Source organism: Hibiscus syriacus, unplaced genomic scaffold (assembly GCF_006381635.1).
Source record: "Hibiscus syriacus cultivar Baekdansim isolate YM2019G1 unplaced genomic scaffold, ASM638163v2 tig00112206_pilon, whole genome shotgun sequence".
In the NCBI taxonomy this organism is placed as follows: domain Eukaryota; kingdom Viridiplantae; phylum Streptophyta; class Magnoliopsida; order Malvales; family Malvaceae; genus Hibiscus; species Hibiscus syriacus.
In genome coordinates, this window is record NW_024063267.1 from 484,574 (window position 1) to 505,854 (window position 21,281).

Genomic DNA, 21,281 nt, shown 5'->3' on the forward strand with positions numbered 1-21,281 from the left:
CGATAAATTTTGAACGGAATACTAAAATGAAACAAAAACTAAACTTTAGATACGGATTTCAAAAAATTGAAAGTTTAGGTACTAAAATAAACCAAAACTGATAGTTTACGTACTAAACACGTAATATACCCCAAAATTATTTATATTAATGAATCATGTTGGTCTTACTCTTTAGGGATTAGATTTGCATCACAAACCCTATTTTTAAAATTGCCATGATCTCATATAGTCTTAAGTTAAAAAGCAACAAATCATGTACCATATTATGGAAATTGATATCTTTTACAAGATTTTGGCCACATTTGTTAATTAAGCAAGCTTAACAATTAAATTACTTAATTAACAAGTTCAAAGATCCCCTCTCTTTGTTTAAATTAATCAAACCCTTGGTGTGCAAAGCGCATCTCATTATTAAATCTCATGTGGGACAAATGTGGATTAAACCCATCTTTCATTTACCACTTTGGGGTTTGCAAAATTTGATTACTTTGGTTTTAAGGGTTTGGGTTGCTCCTTGGAATGTACTCTAAACTAGGTTGGACCACGATATATTTTTGTTTTTTTTACTATAGTCCTTTAATTAAATCGGTTAAAAGGTCTACCTATATGTAGGGATGGGTATAGGACGCGGCGGGTCGGATTTTTTTGCCACTCCGATCTTGATATGAAAATATAAATCTTATACCTGATCCCGTCCCGATGAATTTTAGGTTTTTTTCGAACTCATCCTAATTTTTAGACAAAAATCCTGATCTAGCCCGACCCAATTCAAATATATTTATAATTATTTATTATATTTTAAACAGTTAAAATAATATGTTTTATAATAAATTTTATATTTTTAATAATTAAATAATATATTTTAATAATATAAAATAAAAAATTCTTAAATTCTTAAATAATATATATATATATATATATATATATATATATATTAACTGGGTCGGTCGGGTTAGTGATTTTCACCTTAAATTCGATCCCACCCCGTCCCGAGCCCTAGAATTAAAAAAAAATGCCCTATAAGGTTGGGTAGGGAATCATCAGATTCGGGTATTTTGATCATCCTTAGTTATATGAAAGGATGATTATTAGTCAATTTTTTGTCTACCTGAACTTGACTCAAGTGTAATATCTTTCTATTCGTCATCTGATTCGACTTGAGTTTAGGAAAGTTTTGTCTTACTTGAAATCCAATCTGACTTGACCCGACATAAATATAAATGTACAAAATTTTCATTTTTATTAGGTAAAATAAGGATCTAATTGAAAAAATGTATAGATAAATGGGTATTATAATAATTATCCCAAAATATATAAAGGTTAATTATATTATTATTATCTAGTCGGTTATTGTTCACTCTAAACCTGGCCCAATCCAGCCACATCCTTCAAAAAAACACAAACCTAATTTGAACTTGAATTTTTAAGCAAACAAAAAAACATCAACTCGATTCAAACTCAAAATTTTAACGATAAAAATAACTCAACCTTGAGATCGCTTGGTGTTCGAACCCGATCCAGTCTCAAACCTAATTTGACTATGACATTCTTAATGCTCGAACCCAGAATCTAAAAAAAAAATAATAATTCATTTACCACTGAGGTCGTTGATCGCTTGATTCGTACATAAATACATAAAATTAAATATACTTAAATGTTTAATATCTCCTCATTCATGAATTGAGGAGATACGACTAATATATGCACCTTGCAATAGATGCACATGCTGCCAGCAAATTAAATTAATATGCACATTATTTTAAATTTCAAGATGATTAAATAATTTAGATAAGCAAAACTATACAATGCGATTCACATTCAATTCAAAACAAATTAATATTTTTTTTTATTTCAAAATAATTAATTATCAAGTATGAAAGCATCAACGTTGACAAATTAAATATTAATTAATTCTCTATTAGAATATTAAATAGTTATTATTAATTCGTTAATCTTATAATCATTTTAAATTTAAATTCATATCTCTAAATCAATTTTTAATTATAAATTTCAATATTTTTGTATTTTGTTAGGAACAATATATATAGGTTCAATGGATTTAATGGCAAAACTAATATGTTTATAAGAATATATTTTAAAAAGTTATATTATATTCTTAGTTATAGATTTAGTCCATATATTCTAATTTAATCCATTTTAGTTTTTATACTTTTCAAAATTTAAAATTTCTTTCATGTTTCAAACAATATAAAAATAATACAACTAGATTACATAAACGTGCACAAATCAATTTACCTTGGTGGTTAAAAGAATCGTTGTTGTACTTAAAGATCACGGGTTCGAGCACCGATGACTATAGCAGGGTGATTGAGTGTTTATTGTCAAATAATTTAGAGTACTTAAAACATATACTATTTTGTGATCTTCTTAGTTTAATAAAAAAAAAATTACATAAACGAACAATTATCAAATTAAATAACGAAAATACATATTTTATTATTATTGTTTAGGGTAAAGTATGCAAATGGTACCCCAACTATTGGATAATGCTTTATTAAGTCCCTCGACTATTAAAAGTTATAAAATGGTCACCTAACTATTCATTATATTCCAAACTCATCATTTTCTATTAAAAATTGTCAGTTGTCTAAGTTGGACGTTAACATGATGACTGAAATATGATAGTCGTTTTAGATTTTAGGATCAAATTTTATCATATCACAGTCATCAGGTTAACGGTCAGCTTGAAATGCCGTCAATTTCTTAAGGAAAAAGGATGAGTTTGGAACATAATGAATAGTTAGATGATTATTTTGTAACTTTTAATAGTCAAGGGGGTCAACAAAACAACGCTCTATAGTCGGAGGATCTTCTTGTATCTTTTAATAGTCGAGAAACTTCATAAAGTAGTATCCTATAGTCGGGGACTACTTGTGTACTTTACCCTCTTATATAAGATAAAATTAAAAGTTTAAAATCCGAGAAAATAAAATTAAAAATGACCTAATTAGTGTATGAACAATGAATCAACAACTATACCATCATTGTGAACAGCTTTTATATTTTTCATCAATATGTTTTTTGATAATTAAAGGAGAAAACTATGAAAGCATTTGATTAAAGATATATGTTCTCTCCTCCATATTTGGTCCCATTTACATGCACCAACTTATTTTACTTAAATGTATTTTTATAAGTTGGGTTGGCTCATGATTAGGGACATGTAAGATGATTTTTGTTCGTTTCCAATTCCATTTCGATCTTATTTTATTTTATTTTATTTAGGTAAAAAGGAATTAGAAGTCCCGTATTTTGGGGGACCAATGTAATCATCGTATTATTTTTCTCTCAATATAGCCCTCCAACTCAGAAAACAAATCAAATGTGGCCATTTGACCAACATTTTTCGTCATTTGACCCTTACGATGTTGACGGGGCAGTACACAACACTGATGTGACGGTCCACAATGTTGACGTGACAATCCGCAGTGATTGATAGCGTGACGGATAACATGACAGATGAGTTCAATTGGTAACTCAAACATGACAGATGGACCGCCACATTAGCACCGTGAACTATCACATCAACACCGTAATGGTCAAACGACGAAAAACGTTGATCAAAGGGTCACATTGGGTTTATTTTCTTAGATGGAGGGTCACATTGAAAGAAAAAAATAATACGAGGACCATATTGATTTATTTCAAAAGTATAGGGACATTTGATGCCTTTTTGACTTTTATTTAATATTTGATTTTGTCTTAATTATGTTGTGCGATAATCTAATATAATGTTAAAAAACGACGATCTTAGACCTCAACCAAAAATATGATAAAAATCATAATATTTTAGGTTGGATGCAACCTAAATTGTTACAATCTTCCTAACATTTGTCGGTTGAAGCTAAAATGTTACGAATGAGATAACATTAAACATAATAATACATGTTTTTTTTATCAAGAAAGAACCCACGAATTCACACACGATGGAGGATGGTGATGGATGGTATGAATTCCGTTATTTATATATATATATTTCGTTATTTAAATACGAACTAAACAGCATCGTTAGTGAAAAAATTATTGTTATTTTTTTAAAGTCTTAGATTCGAATACAAAGAATGTCAGGATGTGAGTGTTCAATATCAAATAATGAGTTATTTTTAAACAAATAATGTTTTATACTTACTCTAAATTAATAAAAAAATTAAATTTATCAAAAAATAATATTTCGAATTAGCGGATGCTACTAAAAGGAGTAAAGATGTCATACACAAAGGAAGAGACTCATAAAATGACAGAGACAAATAAAGTTGTTACACATTTTAGTTAGTCCGTGAACAAGATCGATATAAACACATTGATTCATGAATTCATATATCTCGATCAAAAACTAACGAGTAGAAAAATGAATAATTAAAAGCGGTTGATATATTTCTCGAAAAGATAATTCTCACACTCCTGATATTTCTACTGCTAATTCTCATACTTTTGATATTCGTAATGCTCGAATCCGAAATCTCAAGAAATAACAAAAATTTCTTTATTATTAAGGTCGTTCGGTTCTATAAATTTGGAAACAACAAACACCATGTAGGACCATGGATGAGTGATGATGAACATAAAAGAAAAGAAGAAAAGCATGACCATATAAGTATACAACCAGTCATTGTCTTATGAATTATAACTCCATGGATGGATGATGATGGCCATTAGTGATGAATTATAACTCCATGGATGGATGATGATGGCCATTAGTGTATGTATGTCAACTTTGGGGGCGCCCACGTATCTAAGACGGGAGTACATCTGATGCATAATGCACCCGTAAATCATGCATCATTTATCTGATTCCTTTTTCTTATAAAATGTTTTCAGGGTTAAAGATGATCATCGTTCTTATGGTATTTCGTATTAGTTTAATTTTTGAAGTTGTTTAATTGTACCGCCGTCATAAATTATAAATCCTAAACTGTAAATTCTAATTTAAAACCCTAAATCTTAAACTATATATCATAACATAAAATCCTAAATTTAAAACCCTAAATAATGACCCTTAATTCATGTTTTACTTGAATATTTATCGATTTAAGTATATTAATCATATTGAGTCGATAAAATCATAGATATTATAAAATCGTCTCATTGAACGAGTTCAAATATTTCGAGTTCTTACAAAGATGAAGATCAAGGACTCTCAACTAATAAAGAGGATGAAGATGAAAGAGAGACGACACGAGTTCGAATTTATCTTACGAGAACTCGAATCATTCAAATTCATCTCATCTTCTTCGAAAATGTCTCCCGACTCGAATCCATCGATCACGAACTCGGGTGGGGAGTGGTGGTGGGGATGATACAACGATTATTCATGGGAATTTCTACTTTTATGGGGGCCAAGCGAAACAGCCCCTGGAAAGCTGAACCGAACAGCTCATTGGAGCCGTGGTCCTGCAGACACATCGTTATCCAATTTGGATGCTCCCAACATCAGATCCGAAACATCCATTGCAGAGACCAGATGAGTGAAAGCTAACCACTAATTAAGAACTGCAATACACTAACGTACAAACAAACTTCCAAATGGTCCTAAAACATTCTGCAACAGCCGTTTAGGATACAGCCATTTCTCTTTTTCATGACAAGTTCAGATCAATCTATGATATATATATATATATATCATATATATCACATGGATAAAAAGTTTTTTGTACATGTCGTTTGTGACAGATTCAAACATACATGTAATTTCATTTGTTAGGAGGAATGAACTTCTAAAATTTGATGAGTGATCGAATTTATAAAATACAACCATTTGTCCTTTTTATGACAAGTTTAGATCAATCTATAGGATATACATATATCACATGGTTAAAAGGGTTTTTAGTGCATGTCGTTTATGGTAGGCTGAGCCAGACGCATGATTTCATATGTTAAGAGGGATAAATTACTAAAATTTGATGAATGAACGAACTTATAAAATACAACCATTTCTCTTTTTCCATTACAAGTTTAGATCAATATATGTGATATATATCACATGATTAAAGTATTTTTAGTACATATCGTACATCGTTTGTGGCAGGTTGAGACAGACGCATGATTTCATGTGTTAGGAGGAATGAACTTCTAAAATTTGATGAGTGATCAAACTTATAAAATACAACCAATTGTTCTTTTCATGACAAGTTTAGATCAATCTATACAATATACATATATCACATGGTTAAAAAAAAATTTAGTACATGCCGTTTATGGTAGGTTGAGCCAGACACATGATTTCATATGTTAGGAGAGATAAACTTCTAAAATTTGATGAGTGAACGAACTTATAAAATACAACTATTTTTTTAATTATATGTTGTTTGTAGCAAGTTGAGACGGACGAATTTTATATTAAGAAACGAATTTTCAGGAGACTGTTACCTACCTACTCCATCTGTCCATCCTTAAATTGTGGTGTAATTGGGGGTGGAAATCACAAATATTGATTCAAAGTTACGGCATCCTTGGGGTAGTCCTTTAGGGAGTGTCTTTTATTGATTTTCTTGTCCCAAATATTTTATCTTTTTCTTTGTTGATTTGTGGTCCAAACCTATCCCAATTCATTCGTCTCTGAGCTTTGTACATGCTGGTAATGCTCAAGGAGTTAGAGCATGAAATCAAAGTTCCAAGCCACAAACTCTAATTGATGAAATTATGATTGTTTGAATCAAATAATCAATTCAACATATAGAATAAAAATTGAAAAATGTGATAACCGTTAAAGATAGAAAAATTGGACTGAAAAACTGAGGGTTTAATAGTCTAAAGGGTTAGTATTTGTTATACTAGTCATTTGATCAATGTTTTTCATCGTTTGACCGTTACGGTGTTGACGTGACAGTCCACGGTGCTAACATGGCAATCCATATGCTATGTTTGAGTTACCAATTTATCTCATCTACTATGTTATATGTCACGTTATCAACCATTGTGAACTACGGACTACCATGTCAACATAATGGACTATCACGTCAACATCGTGAACTGTCACATCAGCACTGTAATGGCCAACGACGAAAAATGTTGATCAAATGATCACATTGGACTTATTTCCTGAGTTGGAAGACCACATTGAGGAAAAAATAATACGAGGGTCATATTGTTTTTATAAGAAGCACGGAGACATCTGATGTCTTTTTGCCAATTTTACGTGGAAGTTCAAGGTTTTTGTTAAGCCCACCAGATGTTTGCTTAAATGCATCTCACATGAACAAAGATCTAATTATGGTTTTTTGTCCAACTAAAGATCCCAAAGAGTATTTGCATGGTCCCAAGAACGGGAAATACATCAGAAAATTTTAAATTATGCTATTTTCACATTCATTTGAATCCAATACAACCTGCCGAAATCAATAGCGAAATACAATGTACCATATCTTGGGAACCTGGGAGCCGATCCACCACAAAAGGCACCAATGTGAAAAACACAGAGCATGTTTATCTTCCTACTGATCCATGGAGGAAATAGCATATCTTGTAACAAAACAAGCACTCTACTCTCATACCAAGTCGACGAGTAGTGGTCCGATGCCGATATCCGGATCTTCTTCGTCGGGTTAAATTCAACCTGCACGCAAGTTATATGAAAAAAAAGATGGTAATTATGCTGAAACCATGGATTACAAGATATAGAAGCAATTGGCAACATCATATCTGAAAGTCTCAACAAGTTCAAATGTTCACAGTATACACCGCCTTGATGTCAAGGAGAATAATCTCTTCAAGTTTATTACTAACCATCGTCCCTTATAGTCTTGGAATGAAAAGTTCGCTTTTGATATAAAGGATCTTGAAGATCTTGAATACAATATGTTGGTGTCACTGTTTATATTGGAGTGATTGAATGGTGTCAAATCAACAGTTAACACGTCATGTCGGTTTTCCGTAACTTACAGCAACCTTAAATACATATAATTACCTTGGTCTGAAGCCACCTTGAAGGAAGAAATACCCTATGCATACAGATTTTGAAAATGAATGAAAGAAACAGATGTAACGATTCGATTGGATTATTCGGATACATTACAAGATTCAGAGCAGAAAAAGCTGATGAATCGATAGCAATACTCAACAAAAATCCAGAAAAAAAAATGGTGTGCCAGAAGGAAATCGCCATCAAATAGTTATGAAGCTGTCCTAAACTATGCATAACTACTTGATCATTTTCTTGGTGCTTTCAGGAAAATGCAGAGCTATTTTCAGTAGTAGTTGGTTAATATAAGAAAGGCAGAGAGCTATTCCATCATCATCACTCCAATGGTGAACATATCGGCTTGCCTCGTCCCATGGTGAATCCCCGGGTTCCGTCCGGCATCCTCGGGCCCTTCAACATCTGTTTCACCGATGCTTCGCATTGGACTGCATTGCTGGGTTGAGGAGATCCAGGAAGCAGGCCGCGTCCGGCAAGGCTTTGGGCGCAACCCCGAAGTTTCCCACGCAACTTAGACCATCCCTTTTTCGATCCCATTGCACTATCTTCAGCCTAACATAGGACAGGAATTTTTCGGGTCAGCTTGTGACTCAAGGAGCCGTATGATGAACATGGATAATCAACATTGATGCTTACACTGTTCTCGAATAATTCAGCATTGTTTGGTGGAGAAGAGCCTTCGGAGTATTCAGCATGCGGTGAATCATCTTCGTCTAATATGCCATCGAATTCTGATTTTCTCGTTTTCAGAACGGATTTAGGCTGCATTTATGTTGTAAATGGTTTCTATTAGAGCAGAAACATGCAAACAGATCAGTTGTGAATTGCAGAAGACACTACATACCGAGAGTCTAAGCAGCAACCTTACTCGGAGCCCCTTTCTCCAATTCCTTTCATCATTTAGCTTCTCAACCTGCGTCGAATATGTAAGCTTCGAATGGCATTGCAAAAGAGGAATTTGAAGTACCGAAACAATTGAATCACAAGGAGTTGTAGGCTTGTAGCAATAAAACTGCATTAACATACCGCCTTCTCAGCAATCCTTGTCGACTCGTATTCCACAAGTGCATGTAGCTTGATGAACAAGTAACAGAGAAAAAAAGGAACCATGAGGCAGATTGTGTAATAATCTCTCGGCTTAGCTAAGAAAACAAGTTTTATTTAAACTTTCATACCTTGTTCGACATGAAATAGTCGTTCTTCGATCGGGAAGAATTGCATTCTTGGGGATGACATATTCGGATGTTCTTCACACTGCATATAAACACTAAGAATCAGCTGCAAAAGGACCCTTCCATACACATGACTACAAACTAGGAACCAAAACCGAAACTGAATGCGATGAAAACCAAACCTCCCGACAACATTAAAGATTTTGTCAAGGTTCTGATGAGAGTGATCTTCAGGCAAATTCTCTACGATGATGGTACGAGACTGCAAAACAAGGAAAAAGGTAGATTGCAATCTGCAGCATACAAAGAAGTGGCCAAATCTTAAGGAAATTCCTATAAACTACCTGCACTTGCTCTCGTTCTTTCTCGGTGAAGGGGTGTTTTCGACGAACTTTCTTACCATCATCACTCACAACCTTCCCAAGCACAACAAAAGAACAAAGATCAAAAGAAAAAACCCAAAATGAAGATAATGCTGTAGATTAGTTTTACTTTTGCAACTGAACAAGAACAACTGAACTTAAAGAGCTTACGAGCTTTAAAGAGGAACGAAGTGCTTGGGCCAGCAACTGGTGGTTGGTGATGAGGGACTTGATTTTCTTTGTTGAAGCAATAAAAGATATAGGCACTAAAGCAAGGCAAATACTCATGAGTGAAGATCGAATTACGTACTGAACTATATAACCAACTCAACAACTAATTCGACTCGATCGAAACTAGCTCATGGAAGGAATGATGGATTCGTAAGTTTTCTTACCATAGCCTTCAGGATCTTTACTGATTTGCTTCGACAACGATTCGTTCGCGATCAGACTCATGTCGCTGAACTGGTATTCCACCTGTTTTATACACACAATCAGGATCAGATCACACTATTTTCACATCATGATTGTACCAAAAACCACATTGAGTCATTGTTAAATATCAAAAAGTTTTAAGGTTCATAATGATAAAGCATTAAAAAAGAGAAGAAACCCAACAAAGATGACCTGCTTGATGATCATTTGACGTAGATCATCAGTAAGAACGTTCTTGGAAGAACAATTGGGGACCGAGAGATTAGGGTTAGAGTTCAAATAACTAGAAGTCTCTTGTTCACCAAGAAAGAACCAATCGGAGGCTGCAGCTGCACCACCACCGAGGTAATGGAAACAAGGGTAATAATAACCGGAGATCGGCATTTGGGTATGCGATTTCGGCACAAACTCGGGTGCATGCGCATTGAACTTGAACGACACACCGTTTCCGGTGCCGTTGCTACTCCCACTAGTACCACTCCCACTACTGCAACTGATCGTCTGTTTTGCAGCAGCAGCCAAGGGAATGGGGTTATTACGACTAGTCGTAGGCTTTGCAGAATCCATTGAAATGGCTTGATGATCTTTCATCTGAAACATGTCGTGGGGTTCTTCTTTAGGCTTCTCCTCGGGTTGGGCATTCGCCATTTTTGTTAAACTTTCTCTCTTACAAAAACCAAAACCAAAAGACAACCCAGTGTGATCTTCTGTTCCCTCTGTTGTCTTCCTCAATGTGTGTTTTTGGAAACTTTAAGATTTGTTCTGTTCTTTTTTTCTCCTGAAGATTAGCTAACTGATTGCTTTGAATCCACATTTAGCGGCCAGATAGACGGAGCAGAGCAGAGCAGAGAGGGACGAAGTGTTCTTACACGTGACCGTTGCTTTTGGGGTTTGACCGTTTTGTTTCAAGGTTTGGGATTTGCCACCTCTTTAACTAACTTCCTCTCTTTTCTCTTCTTCCTTTCTTGCTTTCCATTTACATATTTGCAGAGGAGTATTAATAGGCAGGGACCCAGCATTTTATGTTAAGGGTTAATTTGAACTTTTTAAAATTTAAGGGATAAATTTGAACTTATAAAATTTCTTGATAAAAATATATTTTCAATAGAAAATATATATAGAAAAAATCTAAAATATAAAGTAACTTCAAAATTTTAGCGACTACCCCACCCATCCCTCTCAATCCATCCTTAAGTACTAAGCTCTTAGATTATCCCCTTGTCATTGGATTAGGCTAGAAATTGGGTAAATTACATTAGAGGTTACTAAACTATATTTAAATAAAAAAAAATCTTTTTTATTAAATTTTGTCTAAATTACATATTTAGTGTCTAAACTATTAGTTTTGGTTTGTTTTAGTACCTTAACTTTTAATTTTTTTCAAAAAATATCTAAAGTTTAATTTTGACTTCATTTTACTATCATGCCGTTTAAAAACTTTAGTTTTTGTTTTATTTTAGTATTTCATTCAAAATGTAACGTCAAGTTTTGAAAATTTGAAAGTTTAGGTACTAAAATGGACTAAAACCAATAGTTTAAGTACTAAACGCGTTAAGTTCATAACGGCGGAGTACTGAAATGAAAAGAAAATAAATGTTAGGTATGTTTTGAAAAATTGAAAATTTAGATACTAAAACATATCAAAATAGATAGTTTAGGTACTAAATGCATAGTTTACCCTTTAAAAATGATCATTATATATTCAACTGCTATAAACTAATCATTAAAATATAACAAAAAAATTAAAATGGTCTTTAAATTTACCGAATCATGGTGACCATTGTGTAATTACTTTAAATTTTAATGACCATTTTATAACTTTTAATGACAAAAATATATTTATGCATAATTTAGTGACCCCCTAGTGTACTTTACCCGCCATAATTTTATTAGATACAATTATGAAATTATAGAGATGAAATTTTGTTTTCTATAAGAACGAAACTTAATGGAGTTTTAAAAGGGGTGAAAATGTAATTTTTCATTTAATAAAAGAGTTAAAATGCTTAAATTTTAGGGTAAAGTACACAAATGGTCCCTTGACAACATGACACTCCTTTATTGAGTCCCTCAACTATTAAAAGTTACAAAATGATCCATCTACTATAGGAAATTACTTTGTTGAGACGCTTGACTATTTAGAGGTACAAAATAGTCATCATACTATTCATTATGTTTCAAACTCGTCATTTTTCGTTAAAAAATTGATGACAATTTGAGCTGGACATTAACTTGTTACTGAGGTATGATAATCGTTTGAGATTCTAAGATAAGATTTTATCACATCAATTAGCAAATTAAGATCCAACTCAAATTAGAAAATGATGAGTTTGAAACACAATCAATAGTTGAGTGACCATTTTGTAACTTTTAATAGTCGTTGGACTCAACAAAATAATATCCTATAGTTAAGGGACCATTTTATAACTTTTAATATTTGAGGGACTCAATAAAACAATACTCTATAATTTATCCTAAATTGTATTGTATTAATGTTTGCGAAGAACTAAAAAAGTGATTTGATCATTTAATCAAATAAAGTTACTCACACTTTAGAATATTAATGACATTTAATGTCATATGTTACCTTTTAATTAGATGTTAAAATATTGCTACGTTAGAAAATTAGATAAATTGACGTTAAAACCAAGTTTTAAATTCAACCCAAATTAAAAATTTTAGGCTTAATACCAAAATAAGTGTCAAAACTATATATTTTTTCTAAATAAGTGTCTATACTATTTTTTATTTATCCCAGTGCTTAATGTTACAAATGTTACCACTTTAGGTGTCTGGGCCGTCAACGATGTTAATTTCCCTGTTAAGTGGCATATGTCACAATCTGATAATTTCAAAAAAAATTATTTAAAATTTAAAAATAAAATTATATATATTTTTTAAAAAAAATAAAATTTTTGAAATAAACTCAAAACTTTGAAAACCTTCATGCCGATTTTTGCCATCGACGAAGCTCCACCCGACCTCCTCTCCCTCCGGCAACCAAAACCCCTATGAAATCATGACTGATCGACGGCGAATCAACGTTTTATACCTTGCAAACCCTATGTTGAAAATCACAATCCCACGCGATTCTGACGATCAATTGGCGGCAACTACGACGACATATGATTAGGAGGATGGCAATGATTATATCGACGGCAGTTGTCGTGGCTAGAAAGGGTGGTGAGGATGGGTTAAGGTTAAGATTTGGGATTGTGGGGCTATTTTATAATTTAAGAGAAATTAGTTTTTTTAATATAATAATATTTTAATATATATTTTTTTTAAAATAAATTTTAAAATCACCAAATTGTGACACGTGTTACTTAACGAGAAAAATTAACGTCGTTGACGACCCAAACACCTAAATGGGTAAAGTTTATAACGTTAGACACTTGGATAAATCAAAAACCAATTTAGGCACATATTCGAGAAAATAATATAATTTGGGCATTTATTTTAGTATTAAATCAAATTTTTGTGATTATCAAACTCTTTAAATGAAAAGGAAAATCTAATTGTCCTTTACTTAAAAGAATCGGAATATTGATGTCATTTTTTATTCTTTACTACTTTTTGGCATAATGATATAATTTTCTCTCAACGTTTATATAAATGTTCATTTTGACTTGTATTTTTTTAAAAAAATTATTTTACCTCTCGATATTTTAATTTATAGTTAAAATAGATTCTAATAGATGAAAACTATTAATTTACTAATGATTAACATATATTTCTAATGTGATATTTTTATATGTGATTAATTATTAATATGGGATGTATTATGTCATCATTATGAGTGAGATAATATATATAAAATTATTATTTTGAGTAACCTGATTGATATATGTATATGATATATGTCACATCATAATTTTAGATGACATAATACATATCACATTATTAATTAGTTGCATATGAAAATGTCATATTCGCAATGTATTAATCATTAGTCAAATAACGATTTTGATGCAATGCATTTTATTCTTAACAAAACTTTAAAATATCAGGGGGATAAAATGATCTAAAGAAAAAAATTAGACAGTAAGATGACTATTTATACAAATTTCCTTATTTTTCACTGAATTCATAGACCAATCATCGTCCATGAAGCTTTCCTTCCACTGAGAATTCCACAATATCACACTTCATCTCAGTTTCTGGATTAACAGAAGAACCCAACCCTTTAAAATGTCAGTATTTTTCTTTAAGAGGAGAGAGAGATAAAAAAGATTATAGCTTTATTATAAAAAAAGATTATAGCTTTATCATAAAAAAAGAAAGAAAGTCTGGGATTCGCAATTGAAGGGGGAAGAAAAAGCCGCATATTTCACGAGCTCTCACATGTGTTTCTCTTTCTTTCTGAGATCAGTTCAAGTGGGTGCAGATTTCACGGACAAAATCTCATTTCATCACTAACCAAAACATAACCAAAGGCCTTTTTTTTTTATTTTTCTTTAAAAAAAAAAGGAAACTCATCAAACGGTTGCTGTTATGCCACGTCACCCTCCATCAACATCACCGGCTAGCTTGATCTCGAACTGGGTTTCCTCTGAAACCGCGATATGATAATGTGAAAGCTTTTTTTTGTGTGTGGAAATTTAAGGTTTGTTTTGAGTAGAGAGAAATGAATCGAGAAGCAGTAACAGTGGGACCAGGGATGGATATGCCGATCATGCATGACAGCGATCGGCCGATCGTTATGAGCTGGTTAGAGATATCGGTTCTGGGAACTTTGGGGTGGCTCGGCTGATGAGAGAAGCAGACTGATGTGCTTGTTGCTGTTAAGTACATCGAGAGAGGTGATAAGGTTAGTTTCCTCTAAAATTTCAGTGATTTTCTTTTTCATGTTTATGGATTTGGTGGTTGAGCTCGAATGGATTGTAATTTGGTGAAGGATTCTGTGATCTTTGAGTTTATTGCTAATTCTGGCCTTTGACTTTGTCTTTAATGAAGCTCAATTCGTAGCTGCAAATTTCAGTTTCTTTTCATGTTTATGGATTTGGTGGTTGAGCTTGAATGGATTGTAATTTGGTGATCTTTGAGTTTATTGCTAATTCTGGTCTTTGAGTTTGTCTTCAATGAAGTTCAATTTGTTGCTGCAAATTTCAATTTCTTGATTCATAGTTTAGATTTTGTTACGTAAATGGTATTGAATTTAGAAATTCATTTGGGACGGCATGTATCGAACTCGATGAGCTCTAGTTGATTATCGTTATCGTGTTTAATTATGAAGCTGCAAAGTTTGTCTATGAAGAATTTTGTTGCTGCAAATTTCAGTTTCTTGATTCATACATTAGATTTTATCACATAAATGGTATTGAATTTGGAAATGCATTTGGTTTGGCATGTATCGAACTCGATGAGCTCTAGTTGATTATCGTTATCATGCTTAATTATGAAGTTGCAAAGCGTGTCTGTGAAGAATTTATCAGTTTGACTTTGTGTTTCGTTTCCTCTTCTTGAGTTATGTGCAACAGATAGACGAAAACGTTCAAAGGGAAATCATCAACCACAGGACGCTAAGGCATCCGAATATCGTCAGACACATCTGGCCATTGTAATGGAATATGCATCCGGATGAGAGCTTTTCGAGCGGATATGTAATGCCGGCCGGTTCAGTGAGGATGAGGTTACTACCAGATCCACCCCATATTTGTTCCTTTAGGGTTAGTGATCTGGAATTTTCTTTTATGCATCTAGGTATGTTTTCAGGCACGCTTCTTCTTTCAACAGCTTATATCGGGAGTCAGTTACTGTCATGCGATGATGAGAAACATTCTTTTTGTTCCCTGTACTCATCTGAAAGATAATTCAAGTTGTGACTCGGCTGAGATCCGTTTTTGCTGATTTTCTATCAGCAGCAAGTATGCCATCGAGACTTGAAATTGGAGAACACGTTACTCGATGGGAGTCCAGCTCCTCACTTGAAGATTTGTGACTTCGGGTATTCCAAGGTACAAGATATGCCTATTATCATTTGCTTGTGCCATGGTAGAGTTTGAATTTTACTGTTCGGTTCGGTAACTAATATTATTTGTTTAGCGCATCAAAGGGTGTTTGCAAAGCATGCAACTTCATAGTCTTGATTTGTTGAAAAATGCATGGCTTCTAGATGGCTTTTGGTGGCTATATGATTTCAAAGGTGGCTAAATGATAGCTGCTAATTTTTCAAAGTTAGGCAACCCATTATTTTTGAATTTAAGCAATGGGAAAATCATTTTTAGTCATTGGACTTTAGGGTATTTACAAAGATTGGTCCCTAAGTTTCAACTATAAATACTCTAAAATCATCCCAAAATCTCAAATCATTTCTTTCTCCCAATACTAGAGAGTTTCTTGTGAGTAATGAGTGTTTTATAAACACCTGTAAATTTTCTCTCTTAGTAAAAGATCTGCAGCAGTCCGAAGACGTAAGCACAATTGGTTAAACTCCGTTATCAATTTTCGGGTATTATTTTTCCGTTTTTATTTCGCATTCTTACTAATCTGGTTATAGGAAAATTATTCGTACTTGATTTATTTCCCAACAACTAGTAATCAGAGCTTTTGGTTGTGAATTTTGTCAATTTTTTGCGAGGTTACTATTCATTACTATTCACGTGAATAGTAAATTTCGGGAATAGTAAAAATTTTGTCGGCGATACGAATTTGTCGACGGAGGTGTTCTAATATACGGTGGTTCGCAAGAATTGTCGGAAATAATCCAAACAAAGCCATATTCGAGTGAGAGCGATGGCTGCAGACGAAGGGAAGGTGAAAATTGAAAAGTTCAATGGTGCACACTTTGGCTTTTGGAAGATGCAAATTGAAGATTTTCTGTACCAGAAAAATCTATATTAACCTCTCTCAGGAAAACAACCAGATGGCATGAAAAATGAAGACTGGGCTCTTCTCGACAGACAAGCCATCGGAGTTATCCGACTGACATTATCCCGTAATGTTGCTTTCAACATAGCAAAGGAAAAGACCACGGCGGATCTTATGGCGGCTCTCTCCAGTATGTATGAGAAGCCATCGGCCTCAAACAAAGTTCATTTGATGAGGCGATTATTCAATTTGCGGATGACAGATGGGGCATCGATGGCACAACACCTAAATGAACTCAACACAATCACAACCCAGTTGAGTTCAGTGGAAATTGAATTCGATGATGAAGATCGAGCTTTAATTCTCTTATCATTTCTATCAGACAGTTAGAATGCTACTGTTACAGCAGTCAGCAGCTCGTCGGGAAACAATAAATTAAAATTCGACGATGTTCGGGATCTGGTGCTGAGCGAAGAAATTCGACGGAGAGAATCGGATGAAGCATCAACCTCCTCAGCCTTGCACACGGAGTCCAGAGGGAGAACTTCAGAAAGAAATTCAAATCATGGCAGATCGAAATCCAGACGGGGAAAATCCAGAACGGGAAAGAAATATTTTACCTGTTATAATTGTGGCAAGAAGGGTCATTTTAAAAGAGATTGTCGAGCACCGAAGAAAAATACCGGCGCACATGATTCTGCCAACGTGATAGAGGAGACAGGTGATGCCATGATTCTAAGCGTCAACAGTCCGATTGAATCATGAATCTTGGATTCAGGGGCATCTTTCCACTTCACCCCATGCCGAGAAATCATGGAAAACTATGTCAGTTGTGATTTTGGGAAGGTTCATCTAGCCGATGATGAAACCTTGAAGATCGTCGGAAAAGGAGACATCCGATTAAAGTTGCCAAACCAGACCACCTGGACGCTGAAAGAAGTGAGACATATTCCTGGCCTCAAAAGAAATTTGATTTTTGTAGGACAGCTTGATGGTGAATGATTTAGCACAACTTTTTCAGGCTGTGAATGAAAGATTACCAAAGGAGCACTCGTCATTGCTCGTGGTAAGAAAATTGGTACTTTCTATATAACCTCAAATTTAGAGAATATCATTGCAGTAGCAGATGCTGATGGAAAATCAAACCTATGGCACCAAAGGCTTGGCCATATGAGCGAGAAAGGGATGAAGACACTTTTGTCAAAGGGAAAGTTGTCGGATCTAAAGAATGTAGATGTCGGACTATGCGAGGATTGCATCTTTGGAAAACAAAAGAAAGTCAGCTTTGCAAAGATTGGTAAGACACCCAAGGCTGAAAAATTAGAGTTGGTTCATACTGATGTATGGGGACCATCTCTAGTTCCATCTCTTGCAGGCTCATTATATTATGTCACATTCATCGATGATTCTACAAGGAAGGTGTGGGTTTATTTTCTGAAGAAGAAATCAGAAGTCTTTGATACCTTCAGAAAATAGAAGGCCATGGTGGAAAATGAGACTGGTCTAAAAGTCAAGCGGTTGAAGTCTGACAATGGATGAGAGTACAGAAATCGTAGATTCAGAGATTTCTGCGCAAATAATGGGATCAAGATGGAGACAACAGTTCTCATGATACCGCAGCAGAATGACGTAGTAGAGCGCATGAACAGAACTCTGAATGAACGTGCCAGAAGCATGAGGATACATGCCGGATTGCCCAAATTTCTATGGGCTGAAGCTATCAACACTGCAGCTTACTTGATCAACCGTGGGCCCTCAGTTCCTTTGGATGGCAGAATACCAGAGGAAGTTTGGAGCAAGAAAGAAATAAACGTTTCACATTTAAGAGTGTTTGGTTGTATTTCTTATGTACACATAAACTCTGCTGAAAGAAGTAAACTTGATGCCAAGTCCAACAAATGGTGATGATGAGTTCGGTTACCGGTTTTGGGACTACGAAAATCGGAAGATTATCAGAAGCAGAGATGTCATTTTCAATGAGAATGTGATGTACAAAGACAGATCAACCATAGAATCAAGTAGCTCAAACATCGAAGCTGAAACAAAGGAATTTGCTGAGTTCGAGGAGATTTCTGGAAACGATGTTCAGATCAGTCCTGAAGCAGTTCAAGAAGAACCAGGCACACCGGAACTAAGACGCTCCTCCAGAATTCCTAAACCAACCCAACGATATTCTCCTTCTTTGCACTACTTGTTGCTGTCTGACAATGGTGAACCAGAGTGCTATGATGAAGCAATGCAAGTGGAGGATTCAGTCAAGTGGGAGTCTTCCATGAAAGATGAGATGGACTCGCTTATGTCAAATCAGACGTGGGAATTAGCTGAATTACCACCAGGCAAGAAAGCGCTCCACAACAAGTGGATTTACAGGATCAAAGAAGAGCATGATGGGAGAAAACGCTATAAAGCAAGATTGGTTGTCAAAGGTTTTCAACAAAAAGAAGGTATTGACTACAATGAAATTTTCTCTCCAGTCGTAAAACTGTCCACAATCAGACTGGTGTTGAAAATTGTAGCTGCAGAGAATTTACATCTTTATGTCACCCGATTTTTGCCTTGCATAAGGTTTTTATGACCGGCTTCTCAAAATGCTTCGACGAAGTATTATGATATACATTCACCTTTAGCACATGTTTCGATTTCTAGTAATGAATATGCTAAAATCTTCTTTTCTGACAAAATATGTCAGATTGCAGATGTTTGTTCTTGTAGTGTAACCTTATATGTTATGTCGGTCGGAGCGTATCCATTCGAAGACCCCGAGAATCCTAAGAACTTCCACAAAACAATTCATGTAAATGCAGTCCTCTTTTGATAAACTCAGTGGCAACTACTTTAAAACGTTGACTGACGTAAATTACTCGATCCCCGACTATGTTCATATATCACCCGAGTGTCGTCATCTGATCTCGATGATCTTTGAGGTTGACCTCCTGACCCTGCAAAGGTTAGTTCTCTCTTTTTCGAAACAGTTAATATTCTTGCCCTCATTTCTTCTTTGTTCCTTGCAAATGCAATAGAGGATATTGATTCCCGAAATTAGGAAGCACGAGTGGTTTCTAAAGAACCTACCGGCAGACCTCATGGACGAGAACACAATGAACAACCAGTTTGAAGAACCCAATCAACCAATGCAAAATGTCGACGAGATCATGCAGATAATTTTCGAAGCCACTATCCCTGCAGCCAATACAAATATTCTCAATCAGTATCTGAACGGTAGCCTGGACATCGACGACGATATGGAGGAGCCCGAGCTCGACATCGATAGTAGCGGAGAGATAATCTATGCAATGTGATTATAGCCCATGCACGTTTGCAGAGAAGGGTGATCACAATCCAACATCCATTAAAGTTTTAGCCTTTGAACCTTCCGGGGAGAAACGATGGAAGAGGCTATTTGAAGTGCCGGAATCCGGCATCTCACTGGTATCGCCCTTTTGGAAACTCAAGTACTTAAGTTATTTGCCTCTTTGAAGTGCCGTTTATGTACTGTTTCTTTAGTCTTGTAACATGTAATGAAGTGTTGGCGTTGTCTTTTTCTCAATTTTCTTGTTTGTTGTACAACTTTACACAGTTCATGAAATGAACCTTTTATGTCGAACCTAAACATGTATTAAATTTATTTTTATTTTTAAATCTTGCATTAAATACGGTTTAATATACGTATATATATAATCAATGGCCAAACTTAGTGATAAAGTTGGGGTGCCAATGTAAAATTTTAAAAATTTCAAAGGTTTAAATTAAAAGTTTTGAAGGTTTTAGTTTACATTTTTCCCTCAAAAAAAATTAAGGTCTAACTAAAGTTTTTGAAATTTTGAGACTTAATGAGAATTTTTAGAAATTATGGGAGGGGTTTAATAAAAAACATTCAAAAAAAATTAAAGTTTAATATGATTTTTTAAAAATTTTGAGGGCCCAAATTAAATTATTTGAAAATTTTAAGGGTTCACATTATAATTTTAAAAATTTCGGGGTCATGCCCCACTAGTCCCTCTAACCTTCCGCCCCTGTATATAATATATTTAATTAAGAAATAATGGTATATTTGTTTAACTAGTTTATCTTCTCTTATATTTTGGAACTTAATTTGAATGATTTTATTTTTTTTTATTTTTTATATCATTAAAAATATTATCAAACAAATAGAATTTGTTATAAATATAAGGCAAAATGGTAACTTTTGCCTTTGTAGTAGACTCAATTTATCACTTTCACCCCTATCGTATTTTCGCATAAATTTAACCCTCGAAGTTGTTCAATTGCATCATTCTATATCTTACTTCTAACTTAAACCCTAAATTATAAATCTTAAGCCCTAACTCATAACTACATAACCTCTAGACCATAAACTCTAACCCTAAGCCTTACCTTATATTTATAATTTAGGGTTTTATGCTAGGGGTAATATATAAAATGATGCAATTAAACAACTTCAAGGGTTAAATTGATGTGAAAATACGTTAGAAACAAAAACGATAAATTGAATCTACTACAAAGACAAAAGTGACCCTTAAGCCTAAATATAATTAATGAACTAGTTGGAGTATCTGGGCCAGTGGC

At 34.1% G+C, this 21,281-nt stretch overlaps 1 protein-coding gene across 1 annotated transcript; it reads right to left on the reverse strand.

Annotated features, from left to right (window-relative positions):
* Positions 1-1,987: 1,987 nt before the first annotated feature.
* On the reverse strand, positions 1,988-10,593 carry LOC120175373 (la-related protein 6C-like). The gene is made up of 11 exons (XM_039182003.1): positions 10,098-10,593; positions 9,866-9,947; positions 9,642-9,736; positions 9,453-9,524; positions 9,291-9,370; positions 9,112-9,190; positions 8,963-9,010; positions 8,781-8,849; positions 8,573-8,698; positions 8,247-8,488; positions 1,988-2,017 (listed from the first exon to the last, which is right to left on the reverse strand). The coding sequence occupies exons 1-10, from the start codon at positions 10,551-10,553 to the stop codon at positions 8,255-8,257; spliced, it is 1,341 nt and encodes a 446-aa protein (XP_039037934.1). The 5' UTR covers positions 10,554-10,593; the 3' UTR covers positions 1,988-2,017; positions 8,247-8,254.
* Between the last annotated feature and the right edge of the window lie 10,688 nt (positions 10,594-21,281).